Genomic DNA, 23,441 nt, shown 5'->3' with positions numbered 1-23,441 from the left:
TCTAAAAAAAGCATTTTACGAAAATAAAATAGGTGTATAAACGATTCCAATTATATTATTATTGTTAATTAAAACATTTATATAAGCAATATATTTTCCTCTCTCTATATGCTTTTGCTTAGGGAAAACTTGCCTATAACATAGAAACTGAATCCGAAACGTAACATACATATATCCATCATCACCGCTGTCAGCCAACATAATATGTAGGATCATCTATTTTAAGGAAGATAGGGTGAACACCCACTTCTCACCTAAGAAGTTAATAGCTGTGAATTCAAAACGTAAGTAATAATTACATGTTTCTTATTTTAATGGTTTTAATAGTAAACACAATACAGGTACAAATAAATAAAATCACAGTTTATATATTATATTTATCCTACTGTCGTATGTGGGTAATCCGATGGTAAATTCGTTATTACTTCTTTAGTCAGTTCTTTGTAGACAGTCGACATTGCGTCGCGCACTCGTGTTACAAGACCGTCAATGTCTTCTGGACCTAATCCTTTTGTAGATATTGGTTCAAGACACTGAATTATAACATGGCCTGGAACAAAATCGAAAGAAGTTTACATAATTGTCATTTCTAAATTATAATTTAAATTATTTTAAGCCTCAGTTTAAGTGTGGATTTTCCGAATCGTAAATTGATTTCTTAAAATACATAGATAAAAAATATTTAATTTATGTGGGATTTGTCATCATGTTAGATCTGGTATTGCACCGGGCGAGCCGGCATTTGATCAACAGGTTTTGTTGTTGGTTGCGTCTAGTACTAGTTATTTAATTAAACAAGAAATGAAACATAAACGAATACTGTCGTACAGAAAAAATATTTTTACAAGAGAAGAAAAATATGGCTCGAGAAAAGCTTCCTACAGCGAAAAGCGGAAAAGCAGATTTGAGAAAGCTTTAGTTTAGCAGAGCTTTGTTTGAATTATTACAAGCTTAAGAAGGCAGCTTAGGAATGAAAGTTTGTTTTAAATAAGATGTGCAGCTTTATGTATATGTTTGTGGCTAGTATATATGTATATATAAAATTATCTGTTAACTATACGTACAAGCATTATTGTTGTTATCTCTATTTTATTTTCAACTAGCTATCCACCGCGACTTCGCGAGGAATAAAAAAAATAAAAATAAATGATTTTAATTTGACAGCTGCATATATATTATAATGTAAATAAATTAATACATTAAACAATTCAATTGCGGTTTTCACGAAAATCTTGTAAAAAAAAAAAACAATATTATCTTAGTTATCAAACAATGCTTCTAACTTGGTGTCTGGTTACACCGTGAGAGTCAAAATTCGGAAAAGTTAAATTTTATTCATTAATTCACATTGTTTTTAACTAATAAAAACATACAAATAAATTACATAAGATATGTAATTAAAAATTTTAATTTACAAATAATTAATTACTTCTTCAAAATATCTTAAACTATTATTTTAATTGTTTGTAATAAGAAAATACCGACTTGTCTTACCTTTATTGAAGATTCCTTGTTTGTTATTTATAAAATAATAAGGTGAAAAGACGACGGGTATGATGGGAACTTGTGCTGCGACGGCCATATGGAATGCTCCTTTCTTGAAAGGCAATAAACTTCTGTAATCCTTATTTCGTGTCCCTTCAGGAAATAGCCAGATTTTTGTCTGAAACCAGATATAGTATAATAGTAACTTTACTACTATGTCTTGTCTTTACTGGTCTGAATCTGGAGGGAGATGTAAATTTTTATACATGAGTGTATAAGCTGCATTGTGACCATCTGGAGCCTAAACGACTGAACCTATTTTGACAAGTGAGATGTTATTCGATTCGTTATACCCCTGAGTGTTATAAACTTATAGTCAGTAGGTATTTTTTTTATTTATTAAGTACCAAATAATGTTATTATCAGAATAGTTGGTAATATGATTTTGTTTTAGATTAATTATATTATATATTAACCAATTCCAGTTCCACTGTACGAATATTCTTTAAGTATTGTAACATGTGAATTAAGGAGATTAAAATATGTACCTAAATACTGTTTATAACAAAAGGTTATATTGTGCGCCTGAAACAAAAAAAATACTTTCTAAATATTTCCCGTTTTTTCTACCTCAATGGATAGTCGTATTTTGTTTCACGTTGTGTGTATGTTATTTTTTAAATTAAAAAAAAATACGAAAATGTTAAAAACACTCAGAGACATATAGAATAATTCTTTAACGCTTTGCGTTTTTTAGCTTGGCGATATATTGTTTTAAATTAATAAAAAAACGTTATTGCTGAGGAAGTTATTTAAATGATGGTTTTTTATACGATTCCAATCATTGTGAACTGCTTGCGTGTGTTCTTGACTACGTTGCAACGAAACAAAAATGAAATTAGGACCAGGGTCAGTTCGTTCAACAATTGTTTAATTTGCATTGAATTCATGAAGATTAATTATTTTTCAGAAACGAGAGATCTTCGCTATGATTGCACCACAATTTGGAGTCTTGTTAATCGATAGTTGTTTTTTTATCTTATTATGAATAACTACTCGAAAATTTAATAAATGTGTAGGATTCAATGTGTACTTTTTTCATTATCACATACCTTCTCTTTGACCATTACATCTGTCGTCATATTAAGTTGCTCTCTTGCTCGTTTCGGGTTATTTCTGTCTATGTAAATTAGGCCTGCGAGGTATGCAGCGAATCCGAAAGGAAAAACGTACATAACCTCTCTTTTAGCGACTGCTGTTAATTTATCAGCTACTTCCCAAATGTTGAACATACCTGTAGATAAACAGAGTAATACAACTATTTTAAGTACATCATTATCATAATCGTATGATAGTGTCCTCTCATTTGTGCAGTGACTGACAGTACCTCAGTAACTCGGGTACAGATCCACCATTAAGTAGTCAATAAATAGTTTAGAAGACTGGTTAGTCCAGCTGGGTATTTACAATAGTAACTGTGTTCTGATAAGGTTGACCTTATACTACAATTATTCATTAAATGCCACATTCAAAGCCTGTTTGTGATTACTACGGTAGTGAATAAATAACAAATTATTTAATATATAAGTATAAATTACCTCGGAGTAAACGGCTGTTTAAGCCACTATAAGACTCTGAGTGTGGAAACAAGGCTACGAAAAGCTTACACCTAACATTGGAATTGTAAAATGAAATATTGATATAAGTTACGTACCCAAAATATCCAGTGAGGATTGATGATTTGATACAATCACCGCTCCTCGATCTTTACTCAATATGTCAGCACCACGTAGCTCCCATTTTAAATCATATAATTTGGTTATGTGTTTTAAAATACTGGCTGCTAATCTAAAATTTAATGAGCAGTTTAAAAAAGCTAAAGTAAAGTTTTTTTCGCGCCAGAATCAGACAAGAGCTCTACACTAGGCTAGTCTAATTTTACTCCGATTTTCATATCAATCATTCATGATTCAAATTATTTCAGCATTTTACCTTTGGGAGAGAGAAGTTTTTTAAATAGCATAATGTTTAAAATAAAAGTGCGTAGAAAAAAAAATAGACTTCGTTTATCGCAAAATAATTTCATCATATTCGTCAAAAGAAAAACTTAACTGAGAATGGATTAAAGATTATTTTTAAAATAAAAGACGGAATATTGTGTGAATTAAATTACTGTTCATACATGGTTTTGACGTCATTAAACTTATTGTGTAGTCAAACTTAATACGTGTTTTTTTAATAAATGGCCTTTAACATCGAAACAATGGATATTTTCCGGTGTGTACTTTACACATAAAGGAAACGGGATGAGATAAAGCGATATCCTTAACTACAATTTGGTGTTCCATATACTTCTATTATGTGTGCATTTTTTTTGTAATTTGCCGATTTTATATTAGTAAATAAGTTCTCTATTCATTAATATTGGTGAAGACTACAAAGAGTTTGCTATTCTTGAATATTTACACGATAAAACTCTTTGGTATTATGTTGTTAATGCCAAATGAGTAAAAAAGTTACGTTTATTAAGAAAATAAATTGAAAAAAAAATAACCTGCCTGCATTTTAATAAAACAACAGAAATTCGTTAGCCAGCGTTACTATTTCATTAAGCAACATACACATCGATACAGTTTGTTTGCCGTGTTTGCGAGAGGCACATACAATTTTAGTTCGATATTTCAGTGGCTTGGCTTGTACAAATACACACACGGCGATGGCAATTGTTAAATTCAGTGTATACTGGTACACCCTTGGGGAAACTGGAGCACAAAACCACCAATATTCGTCATGTTAAATGCACCGATTCAAATTAACACCTCTCATTCAACTTGAGTACAAAAAATATTTTTTAACATGATGGCAATCGATGTTAGTAGTTTTTTGTCTCAAGAGAATTAGAAGACGTAAAAGGTTTTGGAACATTCTAAGTAACTAGCGCTTTTAGAAAAAATAAATAATTACGATCAATAGCAAATGTTATTATTTTTAATATGTATTGTTTTCGAATATACTTTTTATTTAATAAATAGAAAAAATCTTTGGTAAAATACATTAAATAAATGTTTAAATTTTGCTAGTGTTAGTTGGTTATCTTGTTACTACTGTTATTTTTTAAATAATCATATCACAGAGTATATTATCTCCTAATCACTTTGACAAGGCCTACTTCTTATCTCATAAATAATATAATTACGTATCACAAATAGGATATTTGGAATATTAAAGTAAACGAATAAAAACATTAATGCTATTCGTTTCCATCAAAACTAGGACATGTTACATCATTTTTTTTTGCTTTTAACCTTATCATTAACCTTGGTTTATTAAATCCAAACTTAATAATGCGTCAATTATAAATGTTTAATAAAAAGCAATCATTATAATAAAATCAAGATATTGAGAAGTTACCCAAATCATTTTTTCGGAAGATTTTCAGATGTTGTGGTAAAGTATTTTTAGCCATCAAAGTTTTGAGTTTGTAAAATACAGTAAATACAATATTAAAACTGTTTAAAATACCATTGTGTATTAAACACTATAGATATGTGTCATTATAAGATTCAAACTGTATGACGGCTAGTGGATAAGAGCGCTTGTTTGTTTGTACACGTGGGTATTGCGGGTGGAGAAAAGCGTGCAGGGGTGAGAATTTCTTCTTACCGATACTTAAAATCATATTGTGCATGTGTAAAGTATCGTGCGATTTTACGATCGGCCATAAAGTTTGAACACCACTGTACATGTTGTATATGAACAATTTGGTAGTTCCGCGGTAGTTTTTGGTACACTATTTTCGTTATCAAATTATTGAAGATTAGAAAACAAATATGTAGTTATAATATATTCTTATCAAATAGTACAAATTTGTTGACACAAATAATTGATAAATTCATTCAAAGGGCTGTAATTTAATTCCTATACTATTCTTGTTCCTAAATACAATACATTTATGTATTATAAAATAGAATATATGTGTATAGTAAATGGTATATGTAATATAAGTTCCGAGTAGTTTTATTTTGAATCCTTTTATTTATCTTAATCTTTAATAATTAATTTTATTAATAACTTTTATATTATATTATAATAACTTTTTTATAATTAATATTTTTTATTAATAATTTATTAATCTTTAAGCACATGATCTTTGTATATAGAAAAAAACAGAATTTAATATTTTATTCATAATCCTAACATAAGCATTCATAACAAAAAAGCACTAACCTGCTATTTTTTACATTCCTAGGTCTGAATAAAAATAAAGGCCAAATAACAAACGCGAGTAAACTGCATAAGAAGTAGTATAAGAAAAATTTTAGATAAAAACTAAATTTACTAGTTTCAGTGTAGGAAATCTTTTTAGAAAGAAAGGAGAATGTTAAAACACACATTGAAACATAAAATAGAATTTTCTCCCACATTATTATTGAAAATTTCACTAAGAACTATGGATGCGTTGATCTATACACGACAAGCGACTACACTGACCACTTCGTTATCTGTGCTATTATAATCGAAGACAATTCTCTGAATAGTTAATAGTAACCCGGCCTTGTTTAAAGGTTGTATAAAATTAGTGAAGCTATAAAATTATATAAACTATTAATAATTAAAAAAATTACTAGTAATAATTGATCAGATATAATGAAAATAAGCGATTGCGAATTTCCATTTTGCGATCGAGTAGTCGTAAAGAAAGAAAGAAAATTATTTATTACCACACAAAGAACGAGATGTAGAAGTGAATAGATGGAATTTAGATTGTAAATATGTATATAGTTTTAATAAAAGTGATTTTAACAACGGAATAAAGAATTTTTGGCTGCCGTGCTGCTTAAATTTATACATAAAGCTTTCTTTATGAACTTTTAATTGTTTATAACGTCGTATAAGATGAGAATATTAAAGGTTAAGGTTATTTTCCTATGTAAGACTACTTTATCGTTTTTTTACTTACACCATAGGCAAATCAATGCAAGTCTTTCTCAATATTAGTCATACTATCCACTTTTTCCGTCATCGCTTGTGTAAACATTGGAAAATAAGAGTGTACTGATATGAAATGACGTACAAAGCAAATATTTATCATGGATTTAATCATAAAATTAATGCGGCTTTAAAAACATTGCCTTTAAAGTAATAAAAAAATTAACGATATTTTTAAGTAACTTAACTGATTTCCATTTCATTTATCTAAAATCGTTAAAAATATATTAGATTTGATAAAATACATTAATTTAAGTTCGGTTAATTACATTTTAAATTTATCTAAACATCAAAAATATTTCCCACATTTCAAGCCATCCACTTTCGTAGTGAGTTCACAAAAAATGGGTGTTCGACACACATGTTAAATAAGTATTCTAATTGTATTATTGGACTTAAATACGTTTTGTAAATAAAATAAATGAAATACTTCATTTTTATGACAATCATTGAAGTCATCAATGTTATTTAAAGTCAAAGTCATAATTTAAAATACATTTTGAATGTTTTAATATATTCTCTAATATTAATGATCGAAGATAAATATGCAACCTTGTCTAAAATTTTTAAACGCTCATTTATACTTTGACCTAGCTTAAAATTATTTGGTATACACAAGTTTATAATTTATAGGGAACCTTGTAAATCGCCTTGTATATAAAAAACAAGATCTACTATGTATTTGAAAATAAATTAGTTTTACTACCATACCAATTAATTATTAACGTAGTTTTTTTCTAGGAGAATAAGGTTGACATTTTTTTGTTTAACGAGTGTATACACAATGGATTCTCACGTAAGCAAAAAAAAAAACACAATCGACGCAGATGACATATTGAAACAAAAACAAAAAAGCGACATGTTTCAATTATAACGTCAACCATCAGAGGCCATTGACTCTTTGACATATACTTTTTTTCAGGTACTTCTGTATGTCTATACAGTTTTTAATTGGGGAAAAATGCACGAAAATAAACTGTAATTTATTTATTGTATATTTTATTACATTGATCTAATGTGTACATCTACACCTTAACAACAGATAAACATTTAAAATACATATGAAAAACGTCCTCGTGAATTGTTATCATTAGGTAAAAATAGAAAGGTCATTGTGCGATTGCATAAATCGCATTGATGGATACATCATAAACTAAATTGCAATGTATTTTATTTAATGTCAAAACGATAAAATTTTAAACGCTAACGTTTATAGTTAAGGTTATGTTTTGACCTTTAATTTATATAAAATTGAACATAATAAAAAAAAGAAGACGTACACAGATTATTTCCGTTTGCATAATTTTTAACTATTAAGTTTTATTTAATTTAGGATAATATATATAAAATATAATAAACTATACTTATATCTTATATCCAGAGCTGGGCATTAACTCGTTAATCCGTTAATCGTTAATTAACGAAGTTAACATTTTGCTTAACGGATTAACTTTTAAGTTAACTTCAAAAAGGGTTAACGCTTTTGTTAACTTCCGTTAAACTCAACTTCCGTTAATAAAAGTCCGTTAATCGTTAAATTAGAAACTTGGAGAAGTGCTGTCATTTTGTTTAAATCACGCGCCATGCCACGCTATGTTGGGCGACTGTCGGCGACTTGAATGGTGAACGAACGAGTTGATAATTGATATATGTGAAGTTCGCGTGCAACTGTGATAAATCAGAGCGTTGGGGAAAGACGTGAACAACAGGCAAAATCAAAAGAAGGTTCGAAATTAGTATATTTTATTACGAGTATATAAAAGCACGAGTATGTAATAGCCCATATTCCGAACGCTCTTCGTCCCTGCAATACGCCACTTTTTGAGCAACTGTATTAAAAAACTTTTTTACTCATGCTTTTTTCTTTAGCTTTTCCAAATTCGTGCGTTCTCTTTCCCAACTGTCAAAATAATGTCTGTTATAAAGAAAATCCAACCACGAAGATTTTACAAAAAAAAGTTATTGAAGTTTTTATGATTCATGCAACTATTTCTAAAAAGAAGCTCCTAATTTGTTAGAATATCAAATTTAATGATTTGATTCAATGAATTAGGTTAGGTTTCATTTTATTTCATCTCATTAAATTTCATTTTCATTTCATATCAATAAAAATAATCTACTGAAGACTTAGCCGTTTGGGCATAGTTCCCTTTGCCTACCCAGAATGGGTGAAGAAAACAAAAAAAATCTCTGTTTGTATTCTTTTACAGTTGACGCCATTTTCCAAACATTTTACTTAGTTGAGTTTATTGTGTTTTTATTATTCTATTAAATTGCTTCATTTTTTCGCAACTGTATCAAAAATAGTTGTTTAGTACACGTGCGAAACTGTCATTACAACTTGTTCCAACTGTCAACCTTCACCTTCGGCTGCGCCTCGGCTCGGGTAGACATTTGTCGGAACTCTTTGCAATGACAGGCTTTCCACACTCGTAATGAAATATACTATAATGCATTCATACTTGTGTCTAATACTAATGTGTTATAGAATGTATGGTCAAATTACTATTTTAAACAAGTGTCGCCACAATGAGTGTGAAATTAGTATGTATAATTTTGGTATGGTTAACTGTTAACGATTAACTTTAACTTGCGTTAAATTTTCGAGAATTTAACGCTTTAACGATTAACGAAGTTAATTTTTTAATTAACGAATTAACGATTAACGAAGTTAACTTTTTGATTAACTGTGCCCACCTGTGCTTATATCTTTTTTACTGTTTAATGTCACAAGTCCTTTTAACATACGTTATAATTCACCTATGTTCACTGAAAAAGGCTTCGTTAATTTGTATTTCTTCAAGAAATATAGGAAACCAATTATTCTAGGCAAGCGTCACTTTAAAATTAATTATCAATTTTTTTAGTTTTAACCAAAATAAAGTCATGAAGTTTGAAGTTTAAATTCTATTGTTTAAGGATCGGTTTATACGAAGTTCGATTTTGGAACCAATATGATTTAATAACAACATGCTCAAAATAGATCTCGTAACCAACATTTGAAATTGAAAATGCTACTACCGGTATGCAATTACATCAATAATTCAATTATTAGTAATTACTTTTACTCATTTACTGCTAATTACTCCAATATCATTACTCTGAAGGAGATTATGGTTTTAAGAAAAGGCAAAATCGTCTAATGATGGATGCCGAGATATATTTCACGATTTGTTTTTTAAGTTGTATTTATTTAGCACAACAAAGAAACATCACATTAAAGCAGTACTCTTATCCTTTGCTTTACAGAGATCATGTTTACCGTAACTTGAGCGACAACGGCAGAGAAATATTTTTTGCTGTTAATGTTCGTGAGTATTTTACAGTAATTTGGGCTTTTACAATATCGTGAGTCGTACGCTTTTATTGTTGTAACAGTAGAGGAAAAAAATAATTTTTATAAGTATGTTTCGGCAATTATATTTACCATTTTTTTGAGATCAGTTCGCGAAGTGTTTTTTTTTGTAAAAGTTAAAGTAAATGCCTATTTCTTAAAGAAACATCCAAATTTTATGCTTTTAAAATTATCATTTTTTGGATTGCTACGTTTATATTCAGATCCATCTTGCGCAAAAAAACAAGGGCAATGTATTTCAAGACGTAAATGTTTGGAAATGAAAATGCTGTATTTATCACGTACTTGTTACAAGCGTGACTTGGTCTGCTGTTACGACGACACGGTGGTTTCCCCCATCATAGAGACTGGCCAGCCAACGACAGAAGTAACCGTTCCCGTCGATGAAGAAAATAAGATGATTGAAATTGAGCTTATGCCATTAACATAGACAATAAATACGTAATTTAACTTAATAATGTTTGTATGTATTTACATTACCTCAGATCCCATTTTTTTTTCGTTCATATTTTTATTGTGTTGACGCAATGGAGATAAAAATGTATCTGCTTAAAATGTTTGATACATGAAAGAAGATTGTTTTTAATTATTCTGTACCGAAAAGGAAGAAATAAATAATGATCATACTGAATCATAAGAGACAATTTTTTATTTACTTCTCGTTCCAGTCAGGTCGGTGAAAGCCAGTTCAATTATTCTGAGACAATGGACTCAACTTTGCCGTAGAAACAAGCGGAATAAAGCTCGTTGCAAAGGTTTTTTACCAAATTAAATGTACTAAATGTAAATAAATATTGAGTCTGTCTGAATTTCCAAGCGATTGAATTCGAGTCATCGAATTTATTAATTTATTTATTTATACTTTTTAAGGATGGCTACTATTTTTTCAAAATGTGGAGTAATAGAGGTAGGTGGTCCATTGAAGTATTGAGAAAAAATCTGTGCCAAATTTCATCAAGATCCGTTGAGCCGATCCTAATGTACCTTGAAAAATTCATCCATCCATCTAAACTTTCGCATTTATAATATTAGTACAATTACGTTTAAAAATGTTGCTATACAATTTTAAAACTGACTCTATAAGTTAGGAAATCAATCACCCTCTATTGAATAATTGCCAGTAGTCTTGGTAATGCTTAATCTATGCTTTAAACCGTTTTTAAATCGTTCACGAGTAGCATTTCAGTTTGCGCTCGGTTGAGTGAAAAATCGTTTTAACCGTGAAATTACGAACTTTGGATAAAGTATAGTTTTTGAATTGGAAAGTTATTAATATTCCAGTTCAAAATTGCATGTGTGTTAGTTTTTTTATTTAGAACTAATGTTACTTTATCATTCTATTAGACAGAAAAATATTATTGACTTGAAATTATTACGTATTTTATATCTTATGTTGATAACAAAATTTATATTACATATAGTATGTCACTAAGGGAGTTTTTTGGGTGATTTGAATACAATCTCAAAATATTTCGTGTGAAAAATGAGTCAGGTTATGTAAGTAAGACGTAAAAATTCCATCAAAACATGTTTTTTTACGTTTCTTTGTATTTTGATCATAATAATAATTTGTGTGATATTTTGTAAATGCTTCCATTTTTTACATTGTTATTTAAATTTTAATTAATTATTCTCATACATGTACATTTTATATGCATACGCAATATTTTTACATAAATAACACTTGAGTGAATTCTTTAGTTATTCCACATAATAAACATTTATTCTTGGGTCACAGTTTTGGCTCCACATTCTGATGTGTTTAGTATAATATAATAATATAGATAGTATGTAAGTCAAAATTTACAAGATGTCACAGGTTGTACAACATTTTAATTTGACACCTAAGATAAACAATGAAATATTTTGACCTTCTATGTAAAAATAAATAATTATTGCATACAAAATCTTACAACTGAGAATATTTTAAAATGTACTTTTTCGTGTCTGATTCTAGAATAGTCTCCTTTACAGTTTTGACTAATTGAAGATGTAATTTACAACTTTTTTGTTATTAATTTGATGAAACAATTGTCAATATTATCATTTCTAGGTATATAACTATTATATTCATGCATAATTAATGATAAGGACATTAATTTTAAATTTTTAATTCATTTGTTTTCTTCACTCAAAGTTGTCTAATGTTCATGAAGTCCGTTAAAAAAAAAACCTAAGCTAAGTGTCACAACGATCTTTGATTGCACGTTTATATGAGTAAGTGAGAGTCTTTGTAAAAACGTAAATAAAATTTTTCCTGGTTTAAAGAAACAAAAAAGACGTGGAAATTAAAAAAAAAATGTTTCTATTATTTCATTAATATATAATTTCATTAATTGTATTTTTTGTAGAGTTCCATTTAACTATTTAATAAAATTTAAAGGATCTTTTTTTTTCAACAAAAGCAACTTGGAAAAGTAATGTATTTCGTTTGTGCAATTCATGAGAAAGTTTTGGGGTTCAGGGTTATTAAGGTTAAAAGGCTATTTGTATTCACGGGCACTCCTTTTTTGTATGAGCGAGCTTTGTGCTCTGATTTTGCTCTTAAATTTTTATCGCAGTGCAAACCATTTTTCCTACATTGTTTAATTTTATTATTTTAATTACACTTACTTAATGGCTGTTTAATTACTTTTAAATGTTTTGTTACCTTTCTTCTTTTGTTTTTTGGTAGATGTGTTATTGGGTACTCAGGACCGCGCCAGATCGAAGTTCGTAGTCTCTGTTAACCTTCCTGGGTTACGGGCGAATTCTGATATTATTGACTTGAAGTTGTCATTATAGAATAACTTAAAATGTTTAAAATTAATTATGACTCGATTTTCTATTTTTAAATTTATGTGTTGAAAGGAAAACATGACTTTTACCTTCACAATCATAAGCCGTAAAAGGGACATAATATGATTATTATGATAGAGTTGTACAATTATTCAATAATGCTTATGTAATGTTATTCTGTCTGTTATTGTTTTTAATGGCTTTAAATAATATAATAGAGATAACAACAAACTGAATTTGTATATTTTCAGACAGACGATGAATAATTGTATGACGATGAATATATCTTACTAATATTATAAATGCGAATGTTTGGATGGATGATTGTTTGTTTGAAGGTATCTCCGGAACGGCTCAACAAATCTTGATAAAATTTGCCATAGATATAGAGCATAGTCTGGAAGAACACATAGGCTACGAATATTCTTTTTTTTTAAATTCAGCGCGAACGTAGTCGCGGGCGACAGCTAGTCATGTGTATTTTTAAATAACGTTTACCAGCATACGCATTTTTTCTTAGTAGTTTAAACGCAAGATAATTGTTTTATATTTTATTATTACTAGTGAACGGATAACCATTTTACTTATGTACTCGTATCGGAATTAAACTTAACTTTGTAGTTTTGTCATGAAATGTTAAGCTATAAAACATAACTAACTATCGCAAGCGTTTCCTTCCGCGCGCAATTAAAATAACCAGACCTTTCTCAGACCTACTGAATATGTATATAAAATTTCATAAAAATCGGTCAAGCCGTTTCGGAGTAGTATGGTAACTAATATTGTGACACGAGAATTTTATATATAAGATGACGACTTAAAGTTATTCTACAAAATTTAATTTAATGTCCGCAAATGATGTTTAAATGGTGTGTAAAACGTTTTGATAGGAAACTTTTCCTTTTCATTACAATTGTTGGCTTTCTAGCTAAGTACAAAGTTGTTTTAAGTATTAAAACTTTATTATGATAAAATCCTTTAACTATAGGACATAACCAGCCACCTTTATTTATTTAATGGAAAGACACATTTCTACATAACCTTATTCTCATATTGAAGTCAGTTAAAAAGAGTCAGATGTGATTTTTTTTGTATTAAACTAAAGCAGTTTTGGTATTGAATTGTTATTAGTATATTTAATTTTAAAGATTAAGACTTTAAAGTGAATAAATAAGTAAACATTTTTTTTATTTAAGCTTTGAAATAACCATATGAATGAATAAATATACTTGGCTGCAAATGAAAATCCTGTCATGGATTCATGAATAAGTGAGACTGCTCAAGAAACATTCTGAAATGAAAACATTCCTAAGCAGTAAAGTCGAATGAAGAAACATATTAACATATCTATATGTAGTATAGATGTTTGAAGAAAATTCATGTTTTTATGTTGAGTTTATTTGTATGTATTTATATAGGATGTATGTCCTGAAAGTCAAGGATCAAACAAAACCGGGAGATAGGCAAAGTCGTCCCCTGCAAAAAAATTGTTTTACGACCAATCTATTGAGTTATGATATATTTTGTGTTTTTTTTACAAACTATTTTTTTATATTCGATAAATGGACATCTTGTATATTTTTTATCACCAGTAGGTCGGTGACGATGAGACCTTGCTATAGACATGCATTTTACGGTTGGTTAGGACGTGTGTGAAAAATCTCTGCATTTTATAATTATTATTTTTTACACAAGACATTCTTTGTTTTTAACACGGAAATTCAAGTTATGTCACAACGATGAGGAGAATCGAACGATTGGGCTTCATTCATCAGACAAAACGTAGAAGCTTTAAAATAATTAACGCTTGTCTTGTGAGTGATGTATTAAAGTGATGAAATACTAATTATTTTATTATATATTGTTATAATTTAACATATTATGAATTACTAAAAATAATACACAAAAACCTTACAAATATAATAGATTTCTAGTAAACTATAAAAAAATACAGCAATTTCCATATGATGATATACAGACTTAATGTCTGGGAAATAAAGACAGATAGTATATAGATAATAAATTCTTGTGAAACAAAAAAGAAAACGACAATTGGGTAAATTACAAAGTCTGCAAGAGGCATTAATAAAATTTTAAAGTTTTTGTAATGGAACTAGAGCCGGCGGAACACAATAACAAAGAAACAAAAGTTTTAAATTAGAAAAACAACTTCGCACTCAGCGCCCAATGTGTTTTCAACGCGACCTCTACATTTGTTTGAGTTAGCACAATCGATGTATTTTAATACGAAGTCTATAAATGACATTAAACTTAGTGTACTAGTGTCATCATCATTACCCTGTGTCAGTCTACTGCTAGACATAGGTCTTCGAAATGCTATCGGAGCCCAGGTCATCGGATCACCTGGAAGCAGGGCCTCATGCTTTTGATCCCCCTTCATGGCCTACATACAAGGATTCTCCTTCCGATTTAGCTTCGCTGGCTTGACAGTACTAGTATTTAACTGGTTGTCTTATCTGAGAATTGTCTACCCAGTATTTTTGGTATAGGTAGAATAGACTACTGGCTGGTTGGTTAAGTGCAACAAAAAAAAAAACTATTCTACATATGTCATTGCTTTTAAGGGCAATGGACTCGTACACTTACTACAATATTCAGAATTGCCAAAGTTTGAGGGCGTTAAGTGGCTTTTGGTAGTTTATGCGACACCCCACATATAAATTGGCTAAGTCCTTCCTACAAAGCTCTCAGGCAAGATTACTTGGAACAACTTTACCTTGCATATCTCAATCGACTTAAGTTATTTACTTGAAAGGTTCAAGGTATATACTTAGTATGAATATGAACATAATATTTAAATTATCAATGAAATACTATGGTCAATTGTCAAATGTATTAACGTTAATTAAAAAATCAAAAAACCCGATTGACTAAGGCTCTAGTAGATGGGGCACCGCCATCTATTGGCTGTTTTTTAAAGCAAAGATTTTATAATTTTGAAATGTTTAATTTGAACTAGACAAAGTCTAATTTCTTTCTTGTTTTAGCATATAGTCGAAAAAAAAACAAAGATAGATTCAGGGTATGAAAAGTTATTACAAGTGAGATTCGAAATCGTTTTATACTAATTTAGAATATTACTACGGTTAATATAATATGAAACGGTTGACACCTCATTCGTAAATCGGTTCAGATGTTTAGGCTTTAAGCCTTAACATAAATGTGCATAAACCTACACATATAAAAACAAAAGCGTTTTCATAAGCGTATAATACTTTAAACTTACATAAACTAAAAAACATTACGCTCTTTGGTAGTCGAGAAAAAGTTACACGGTTTCCTTTTCTTTGCATTTTTTTATACAATTTTACAAAACATGCACCGGTGGTAATCAAGGTGAATACCGCCTGATAAATAATGCACCGGATACATTGACGTAATTACAGTTGTTACATTGTATATTTACAAATCAATTTTCTCAGGATATTGATTAAAATAAAACCAACTACAAAATAACATTAACAATTGAAGCTTCCTTAACTGTTAATTTTATTTCAACAAGAAAGATATAATAATAAATAATGTTTGTACTAACTATCCCTTGAAATAACCTTTTAAAAAAGAAATATGAACTAAAATATCATTAAACTGGAACATTGACTCTTTTACAGTTTCTCGAGCCCAAATAAAAAAAAACGGATCAAAATATCAGCGAAATAATAGACAAAGAATTTAAAAAAATGTTTATAAAACGCAATGGATAGGAAAATAATTAGTGAAGCGTACTCGTGGGAATAAAAAATGAAAGACCCCAGGCGAATACTACCGATTATGATAAACTAGCTTTTACCCGCGACTCCGTCCGCGCGGAATAAAAAATAGAAAACAGGGTAAAAATTATCCTATGTCCTTTTCCTGGTTCTAAGCTTCCTGCCCACCAATTTTCAGTCAAATCGATTCAGCCGTTCTTGAGTTATAAATAGTGTAACTAACACGACTTTCTTTTATATATATAGATTGTATTTTTTTTTCGGTGGACTATACAATAAAAGTCAAAGTTTGCTTTTTGTATTAAGCTTAATGATCAAGAACAATATTCATTTGTTGATTTTAGACTTAAAATAAAGATTGTAAACGTCTAGCCTTCCATATTATTCTACCTTTGTGTATTGTAAAAAGACCAACAACACGTTGGTAATCACGTAACAAGAATTTTACTTTTGTTTTTCTTCGTTATTCTTAAATACAGAAATGTCCCTGCAAATAAAAAATGGTTTCACAGAAATCCAGCTTGATTGGATTTTATTTCGGCTTCGCGATACAAAGCCACCTAATTTTGTATTTTATTATTGTTTGTTTTATTCTTATGTATGTATTCCACATTTTGTTTCCGAATAAACCTCGAGATTTGTTAATACTTACGTATTTAAGCTTTCAAGCGTTTATATACTCTGAATAAATAATTTTCTTTTTAATACGTTTTTTTATGCGCTTTGTGCTTTGGCTTACTTTTGATCCGTTGACATCTATCATTGCATAATTGGTTAGATTTTATTCAAATTAATTGTTTATTCCTTGCTTTGTTTTTTTAATTCCATTTCCAGATCTGTATAAACAAAGTCTATATTTCAAAATCCATACTCTCAAAGTCTTCAAATTCTATTACAATTATTTTCAACTTAGGAACGTCTTCAGCAACTCGAGTCGTTGTTGAGAGCTATCTACTTTGAGAGGATATCTTACTCAGATAACCTTGTTACTGTAGGAAATAATGCTAGTCGAAGAATTATCGTATGGATCGTAGCTGTATTAGTCGAGTACTATGTAATAGGCATTACATTTGTTTAAAACATTAATACTTCCTAAAATAATATGATAAATGTCAAATTGTAATCTTAAAAAACTTAGTAGAATTAATGAATGTTTGCTGTTTTTTTGTTTGGAAATACAGCACGGATTTGAGATTTATGAAACAGTGATGTAATTAAAATAGTTCATAATGAACTTTCACTTCCCACCCTTTTTATAAGGAAAGTATGGGAAGGTGAAGTGGATTTGACGGAGGAGAGGACGCATAGAAAGAGGAAATATCCTCTTTCTATGCGGATGTCTGTAGGCAGCGGTCGCTTCGCTGTTTAGACGGACTCAGGTGACCGCTTCGATTGCCACCTTAGGATATAAAATATGAGTGGATTTCTAAAAAATACATTATTTACATCTAAGACTTTCTTGGGTACTTACTCACTTGGGGATTTGAATGGCTAGAATGAGATATGAATAAGAAATTAAAAGCTGTTTGATGGAGTCAAGTAAAGAAAATTAAGCAAATAATTTGTAGCCAAGATTCAAATTTAAAATATTGTTTAAGTTATCTGTATTTGTATTTTTTGTAAATTATGAATATAGATAATTTCAAAATATTAAATGTAAAATGTTGTTGACCCCGACATTTTTGTAAATAACTCGATTTGAATAAATTCAAACAAAAGGATCGTGCTACAAAGTTGTTCTCGGGGATTAACTTTAAATGGTATTTACAAAGAGGCCGCCTCTGTGCCAGCTCATACAAAGGAATATTTTATAGCAATATGCACATACAGGATTTATTCGTAAGCCGAAGACGTAAGACGTTGTAGTTTTATATGGTCTCAACATTTGAACTTGCGCTCAAATGTCGGAATCATACAAATATTTTACAATAATATAGGAAAAAGTGGCGTAAGAATGGTAGGAACTTGCTGGAAGAGGGCGTGTGATTTCACTAAATTTATTGTATTTGGAATCGGGGAAAATTTATATCTAACAGTGAAGTGATACGGGCTGATGATATAAACGTTATAAATAGGGTACGGCTCGTTAACTCACCACTGCCACTCTAATATCGGTTTCATTCGTAAGTATGATAACGTTGTCAGAAGTATTGGATACAATAAGACGAGATAAAGAGGTGAAAATATTAAGTAAGGACTGTAACACACTTTACAGATGAAATAAAGACGATCTAATTACGTCAAGTAAAAGACAAACACCGATTACTTGAAGCACTAAGTGTGTGCCGACCCTAAGCATGTAATTGCTATATTCTGTCAATAAATATTGGTGAATTATTGATATAATAATATCGGTCTCAACAGGAAAGAAATGATCGCGACAAAAAAATTCAATATCCGTTTGTTGCCTCAAATCTTTCCTCAATCTCACTATCGTTAACTTCGTTGTCCATATAAAATGGGATTGGATAACTGTTTTCAGATTTGTACTGAAAATATTATTGTAAAGAACATTTTTTAAAGTATAACTTGTATACAGTCGAAGGGTTGACTACTTGATTTCAAATATACAACATCAAAGAAGTTGCCATAACTCCAGCAAGAATACATGATGTATTATAATCATCAGCCTGTCCTTTTCCTGTCCTACGCTAGCATGTATCTTTATCAAACATGATATTTGTATTCATTCTCTTCTTTATAAATAATGTTTTAATATTTTTCTAGTTGCGATTTTTCTAAAGAAGAACTTTCTAGTAAACCTGATACTTCCAAAATATTGCTGTTACGAATATTTTTGTCACAGAAGTGCTTTCTCGGGGCTTCGTTTGAAATAATCGGGCAATAAATAGAGTATTTACGTCGGTTTTATGAGGACGATAACAAGCAGGAAGGTTCTATACTTTAATGACGGCAACATTTTTTAAAAGTATTAAAAAATAAGTTTAAAACCTTGTCATACTTTACAAACTCAATTTAACGATAAAACACAGAATGCAAAATTTCGAAACAAAAATTTTAATTTTGAATCTGGTACGTTTTTGTTCAAATATAAAATTATCAATAATTGAGTGGAATTAAAAAAAAACGCCTTTATCAAAATCTCATTTGTATACAAATCCAATGAATGTCATCAGTTCCTCAATATTATTTCCTTTCCATTTGAATTTATCGGAAGCGAACACTCATCATGAGAATTCTAAATCAGACAAATTGCCTTTAGATTATTAAAATGTAAGAATTCAATCTTCTTTAATATATTTATCACAATAACCAGTCAGATTATTCTTTTTCTTTCTTATTTGTATGTAAATATCTAAAGATATTGTTTTTTTTAAGCTAAATAAACGTAGCGTTAAACATTTTTTATCATATAGTATAGAATTAGGAAAGTCGACCCCACTACCATGTGGATACGAGCTAGGCAGAGATAGAAGGAGAGAGAGTATTGAATTAAAGTAATATACTTAATTTGAACATCTTTGCTTAACCTAAAAATCTTCCCATAGTAGCAAGTACCGCACAATAGTTTAAACAAATCAATAAACCCGTCTGACCTCACTCTTATAGCTTTACAGGACTTATATATATAGACTTTTATAACCTTACTCTACCAATCGGGTAAAAGAAGATCTTTAATTAGCCAATTCCTTCAAATTAATCAAATAACATCAGGATAATAAAAGTGAAAGAATAGCAAAGAGTCAAACGGCGCCGGCTTCCTAAATTATGCAGAATAATTTAGCACACGAGTCAGGTCTATTCATATTCATGGCGAAAAACGTTTTAATTAAAATTGCCTTAACGTAAACTTTCTCGTATTTTTCCAACGAAATTAAAAACGTCTCTTCTTTTTGTACTTGTGACTGCAATAACACTGCCGTTTACACGTTTATTTTCATTTTGGTAGATTCCCACTAATTTGTATGTGAATAGAAAACAACAGCTTCAATGAAAAATATAACCTCAATATTAAAAAAAATATACCGTATGAATATGGATTTATTATGCGGAGTAATAATGGATTCAAAAATTAAAAAGTTATTAGACTAAATCTGGATAGCTATAAAGATAGAAGAAGAAAGCTGGATGTTTGAATGAATATGTGCATACGAAGGGAAGGTAAATTCAGATGTGGCCTCTGATATTGATGTATGTAAGAGTAGTACATACTGTGTCAACCCTGTGCATAAAAAAGTGCTGGAAGGTGATGACGTAGAGATAGCAATGGCTACCCCATTTTAATAAACATGTGCTAAATGTTTTTAGCATCGCAATGGACAATTGTTTACATCAATGAGCCTCATTTTGGGTCAACGTGTTGCGCCTATGCATTGTTAGTTTGTAGACGTGACCACTAATTTGCACCGGCTTGTGTTACGCGAGGTACGGGGTGAAGTGGGAGGAGGTAGTTAGTATGCGAACACATGACTTTGGTTAAGAAGGTGTTTGAGGTATTTATATAAATGGCAATGTAAATTGAGGTATTTAATTTATGATCGTCTTAGTGTTACTTTATTGGTTAGTAATAGTTATTTTCAAACACATGTAAAAAAACATAATTATTATCTATTGGAACGAAGTTCCTTATCGCGCGTTGTGAAAGGGAGCCCCCCTTAGACGGAAAAAATTCTTACGAAAAGTTGTCACGACACTTTTTGCTATAGACGAATGAGCGCTAATTCACCATGGGAACGACGTGACAATATATAACGAAAATTCATAGAAATAAAATGTACTACTTGTGAAGACTTAAGTTTTTTATGCATAGAATAAACATTGGTTCCTCCACTAATTAATTGAAAGGAACTTTGTTCCATCCGGGTGTCCCTTGACACCTCTCAAGTTTTTTTTTTTTAAGACTGAGTGAGATATAATTTTTTTCTAGTATTTTTTTATAATACACATCCAAGATATAACTAGAATGAAACCTTGCGTGAAGTTTTAATTTATTTTCAAAAAAAGAACTGAACTCTGAAAGCAATTTTAGGCTTGTTTTATATAACAATATGTTCACTACGTATTGTGTCAAATAATCACACTGAAAATGAACAATAGAGAAGATTTTAATTTGCAGCTTATATTGTTGGCAGCATATTTTTTCATTTATATTCCATGTGCTCGTTAGCCTCGGAAACAAAATGTAAAAATAAAAATGTTAAATGTTTTATTTGACTATTTTTATAAATATTGTATAACTATAATATTTTATACAACTGTAACCAGAATTTTTAATTATTACGATAGCATAATTTTATCCGACTCGAATCATCAAGTCTTGTATTTTATTTTTATTTTTATAAACAGATAGATACAAATGCCATAAATAGCCTACCACTGATATTAAAAAAATAGAAACATTTCAAAAGAAAGCTACAACAATAGCAATAGTAGCTGAAATAAACGCAGCGTGAAACACAATTCGACGCTCACGTTACGCTAGGTTTCATTCAATTTCCTCTACTCCTGCGAGCGCACGTCAAATTTTATCAGAAATGAAATTAAGAATTATTAAACTTGATTCTAAGAAAATGTAATTTTGGTAAATCGATGATATGAGAAATTTATGGTTCGCCGACAAATCTTGTAATAACAGAATCAAATCTATAATGTAATTACTGGATGTTACAAAAGAAGAAGTTCTAAAGAAACAGAAAGACGGGAAGGGAAATCTGGATCCAACGCTAAACACTGACATCTATCTATATATATAATATCCACAGAAGTAAACATATGTATGTATACATAACATAAAGGTATCTTGCTGAATTCTTACGTTATAAGTCTGTAATTGCATTTATAACTTTTTGATGCTTTACTTATGGAGGTACAGCCATGACTTTGTATGTACTTTCGTTCTGGTCATAAACTCTTAAATTGCAAACGTTAATTGTATAGTAAAAAATCCCCGTCCACTTCGAGAGTTATTGCTTTTGACAAGAAGAAATGGAATTCCAATAGTGATTTTAATTTTGTTACGTTACGATTTCAAATGAATTTCTTTCAGTTGATTTTTCTTAGTTTTAATTTAGTTTTAACAAGCGGAGAAGATGTTACGATGTTAAGTTACCCGATGAGGAGGGAAGTTCTCAAAACTTTTGTCGATGTTTTTCTACCAGGAAGCAGCGGCAGACCTGAACGAGGTAAAATGAGTTTTACCAATATTATTAACTTATTAACACGTCCTCTTTACTATGAAAACTACGACTGTATCCGCTTTCAAAAATGTTTGTAAAATTTCATGAAAATAGCGTGAACATAATTTTTTTTTTGCAACTTGGATACCAAATCGCAGATAAACGATGACCATTTCTATCGCCTTGTGATACGAGTTTTGGATGGTTTGCACTTCAATCCAGACAATGAGCAGCTAAGATCATACTTTTGTTCATTTCTTAAGATTTCTTCTAGTGCCTTTTCAACCCTCAAAGTTTGCCGCTGACTTGTAAAATCTATTCTAGTCTAATGAGAGACGAAAACATTCCTTCTCCGAATATATCTTAACCCATTCCCTAATACCCCTAATTCTTTTTTTTGTCCAGGCAATCCACATTCGACATGTTGGGTTCGAGGTGGAATTTGCGTCAAAGTCCGCCATTGCCCTGTAATGAACCTGGACTCGACTGTCCCCGGCTGCAACAAGAACTGGCGGGTTTGCTGTCGAGTTCAGTCGATGCTGTCGCCCACTGTTGGCGTTGCGAGATCTGAACAGCTCCAGTATGATCTACACTTACAAGACGTGGACAGCTCGCTGATGGAAACTTTAGCTGTAAACAATAAAAACATCTTTGAGAATTTAGTAGATTAAAATATATCCAGATGTGATTCAGATAGTAACAAATACAAAAAAATGCTTCTTAACTCATGTAACCTTCAGTAAATAACAAAAAAATAAATTTATTCGTAGATAAATATTTCTTTGCTGGCTGGTAATAATTTTTTTCAGAATTGTACGTATACACTAAAAATTGAAAAAAATTGGTCAAAATAAGTTTTGGTATAGCTTCGAGTAATGGGATATGAAATAACCTCCTTCTTTTTGAAGTCGGCTAAAAATATGAAAACAAACAGCCTAATCATAAAAAGAATATCTTTTTTTATAT

General features: G+C 30.1%; 2 protein-coding genes across 2 annotated transcripts; one reads left to right on the top strand and one right to left on the bottom strand.

The window, feature by feature from the left end:
- Nucleotides 1-322: 322 nt before the first annotated feature.
- Nucleotides 323-5,943, bottom strand: LOC106710344 (1-acyl-sn-glycerol-3-phosphate acyltransferase alpha). The gene is made up of 5 exons (XM_014502364.2): nt 5,713-5,943; nt 3,200-3,333; nt 2,598-2,779; nt 1,495-1,663; nt 323-550 (listed from the first exon to the last, which is right to left on the bottom strand). The coding sequence occupies exons 1-5, from the start codon at nt 5,907-5,909 to the stop codon at nt 378-380; spliced, it is 855 nt and encodes a 284-aa protein (XP_014357850.2). The 5' UTR covers nt 5,910-5,943; the 3' UTR covers nt 323-377.
- A 16,387-nt stretch (nt 5,944-22,330) lies between these two features.
- On the top strand, nt 22,331-23,150 carry LOC106710345. Its single transcript, XM_014502365.2, has 2 exons — nt 22,331-22,481; nt 22,881-23,150. Exons 1-2 carry the CDS (start codon nt 22,331-22,333, stop codon nt 23,144-23,146), a joined length of 417 nt encoding a protein of 138 aa, XP_014357851.2. The 3' UTR covers nt 23,147-23,150.
- Nucleotides 23,151-23,441: the final 291 nt, after the last annotated feature.

Source organism: Papilio machaon, chromosome 3 (genome assembly GCF_912999745.1).
Source record: "Papilio machaon chromosome 3, ilPapMach1.1, whole genome shotgun sequence".
NCBI lineage: Eukaryota > Metazoa > Arthropoda > Insecta > Lepidoptera > Papilionidae > Papilio > Papilio machaon.
The sequence above is the reverse complement of the archived record's forward strand: the minus strand, read 5'-3'. Positions and strand labels throughout refer to the sequence as shown.

Bases quoted from the DNA above. Each gene is read 5' to 3' on its own strand.
- LOC106710345 (XM_014502365.2), top strand. From the start codon at position 22,331: ATGAATTTCTTTCAGTTGATTTTTCTTAGTTTTAATTTAGTTTTAACA. The intron at 22,482-22,880 runs GTAAAATGAGTT...TTTTTTGTCCAG, and splicing joins CAGCGGCAGACCTGAACGAG to GCAATCCACATTCGACATGT.
- LOC106710344 (XM_014502364.2), bottom strand. From the start codon at position 5,909: ATGTGGGAGAAAATTCTATTTTATGTTTCAATGTGTGTTTTAACATTC. The intron at 1,664-2,597 runs GTATGTGATAAT...ATCTGGTTTCAG, and splicing joins ATGTAATGGTCAAAGAGAAG to ACAAAAATCTGGCTATTTCC. The intron at 551-1,494 runs GTAAGACAAGTC...ATTTTGTTCCAG, and splicing joins ACAAGGAATCTTCAATAAAG to GCCATGTTATAATTCAGTGT.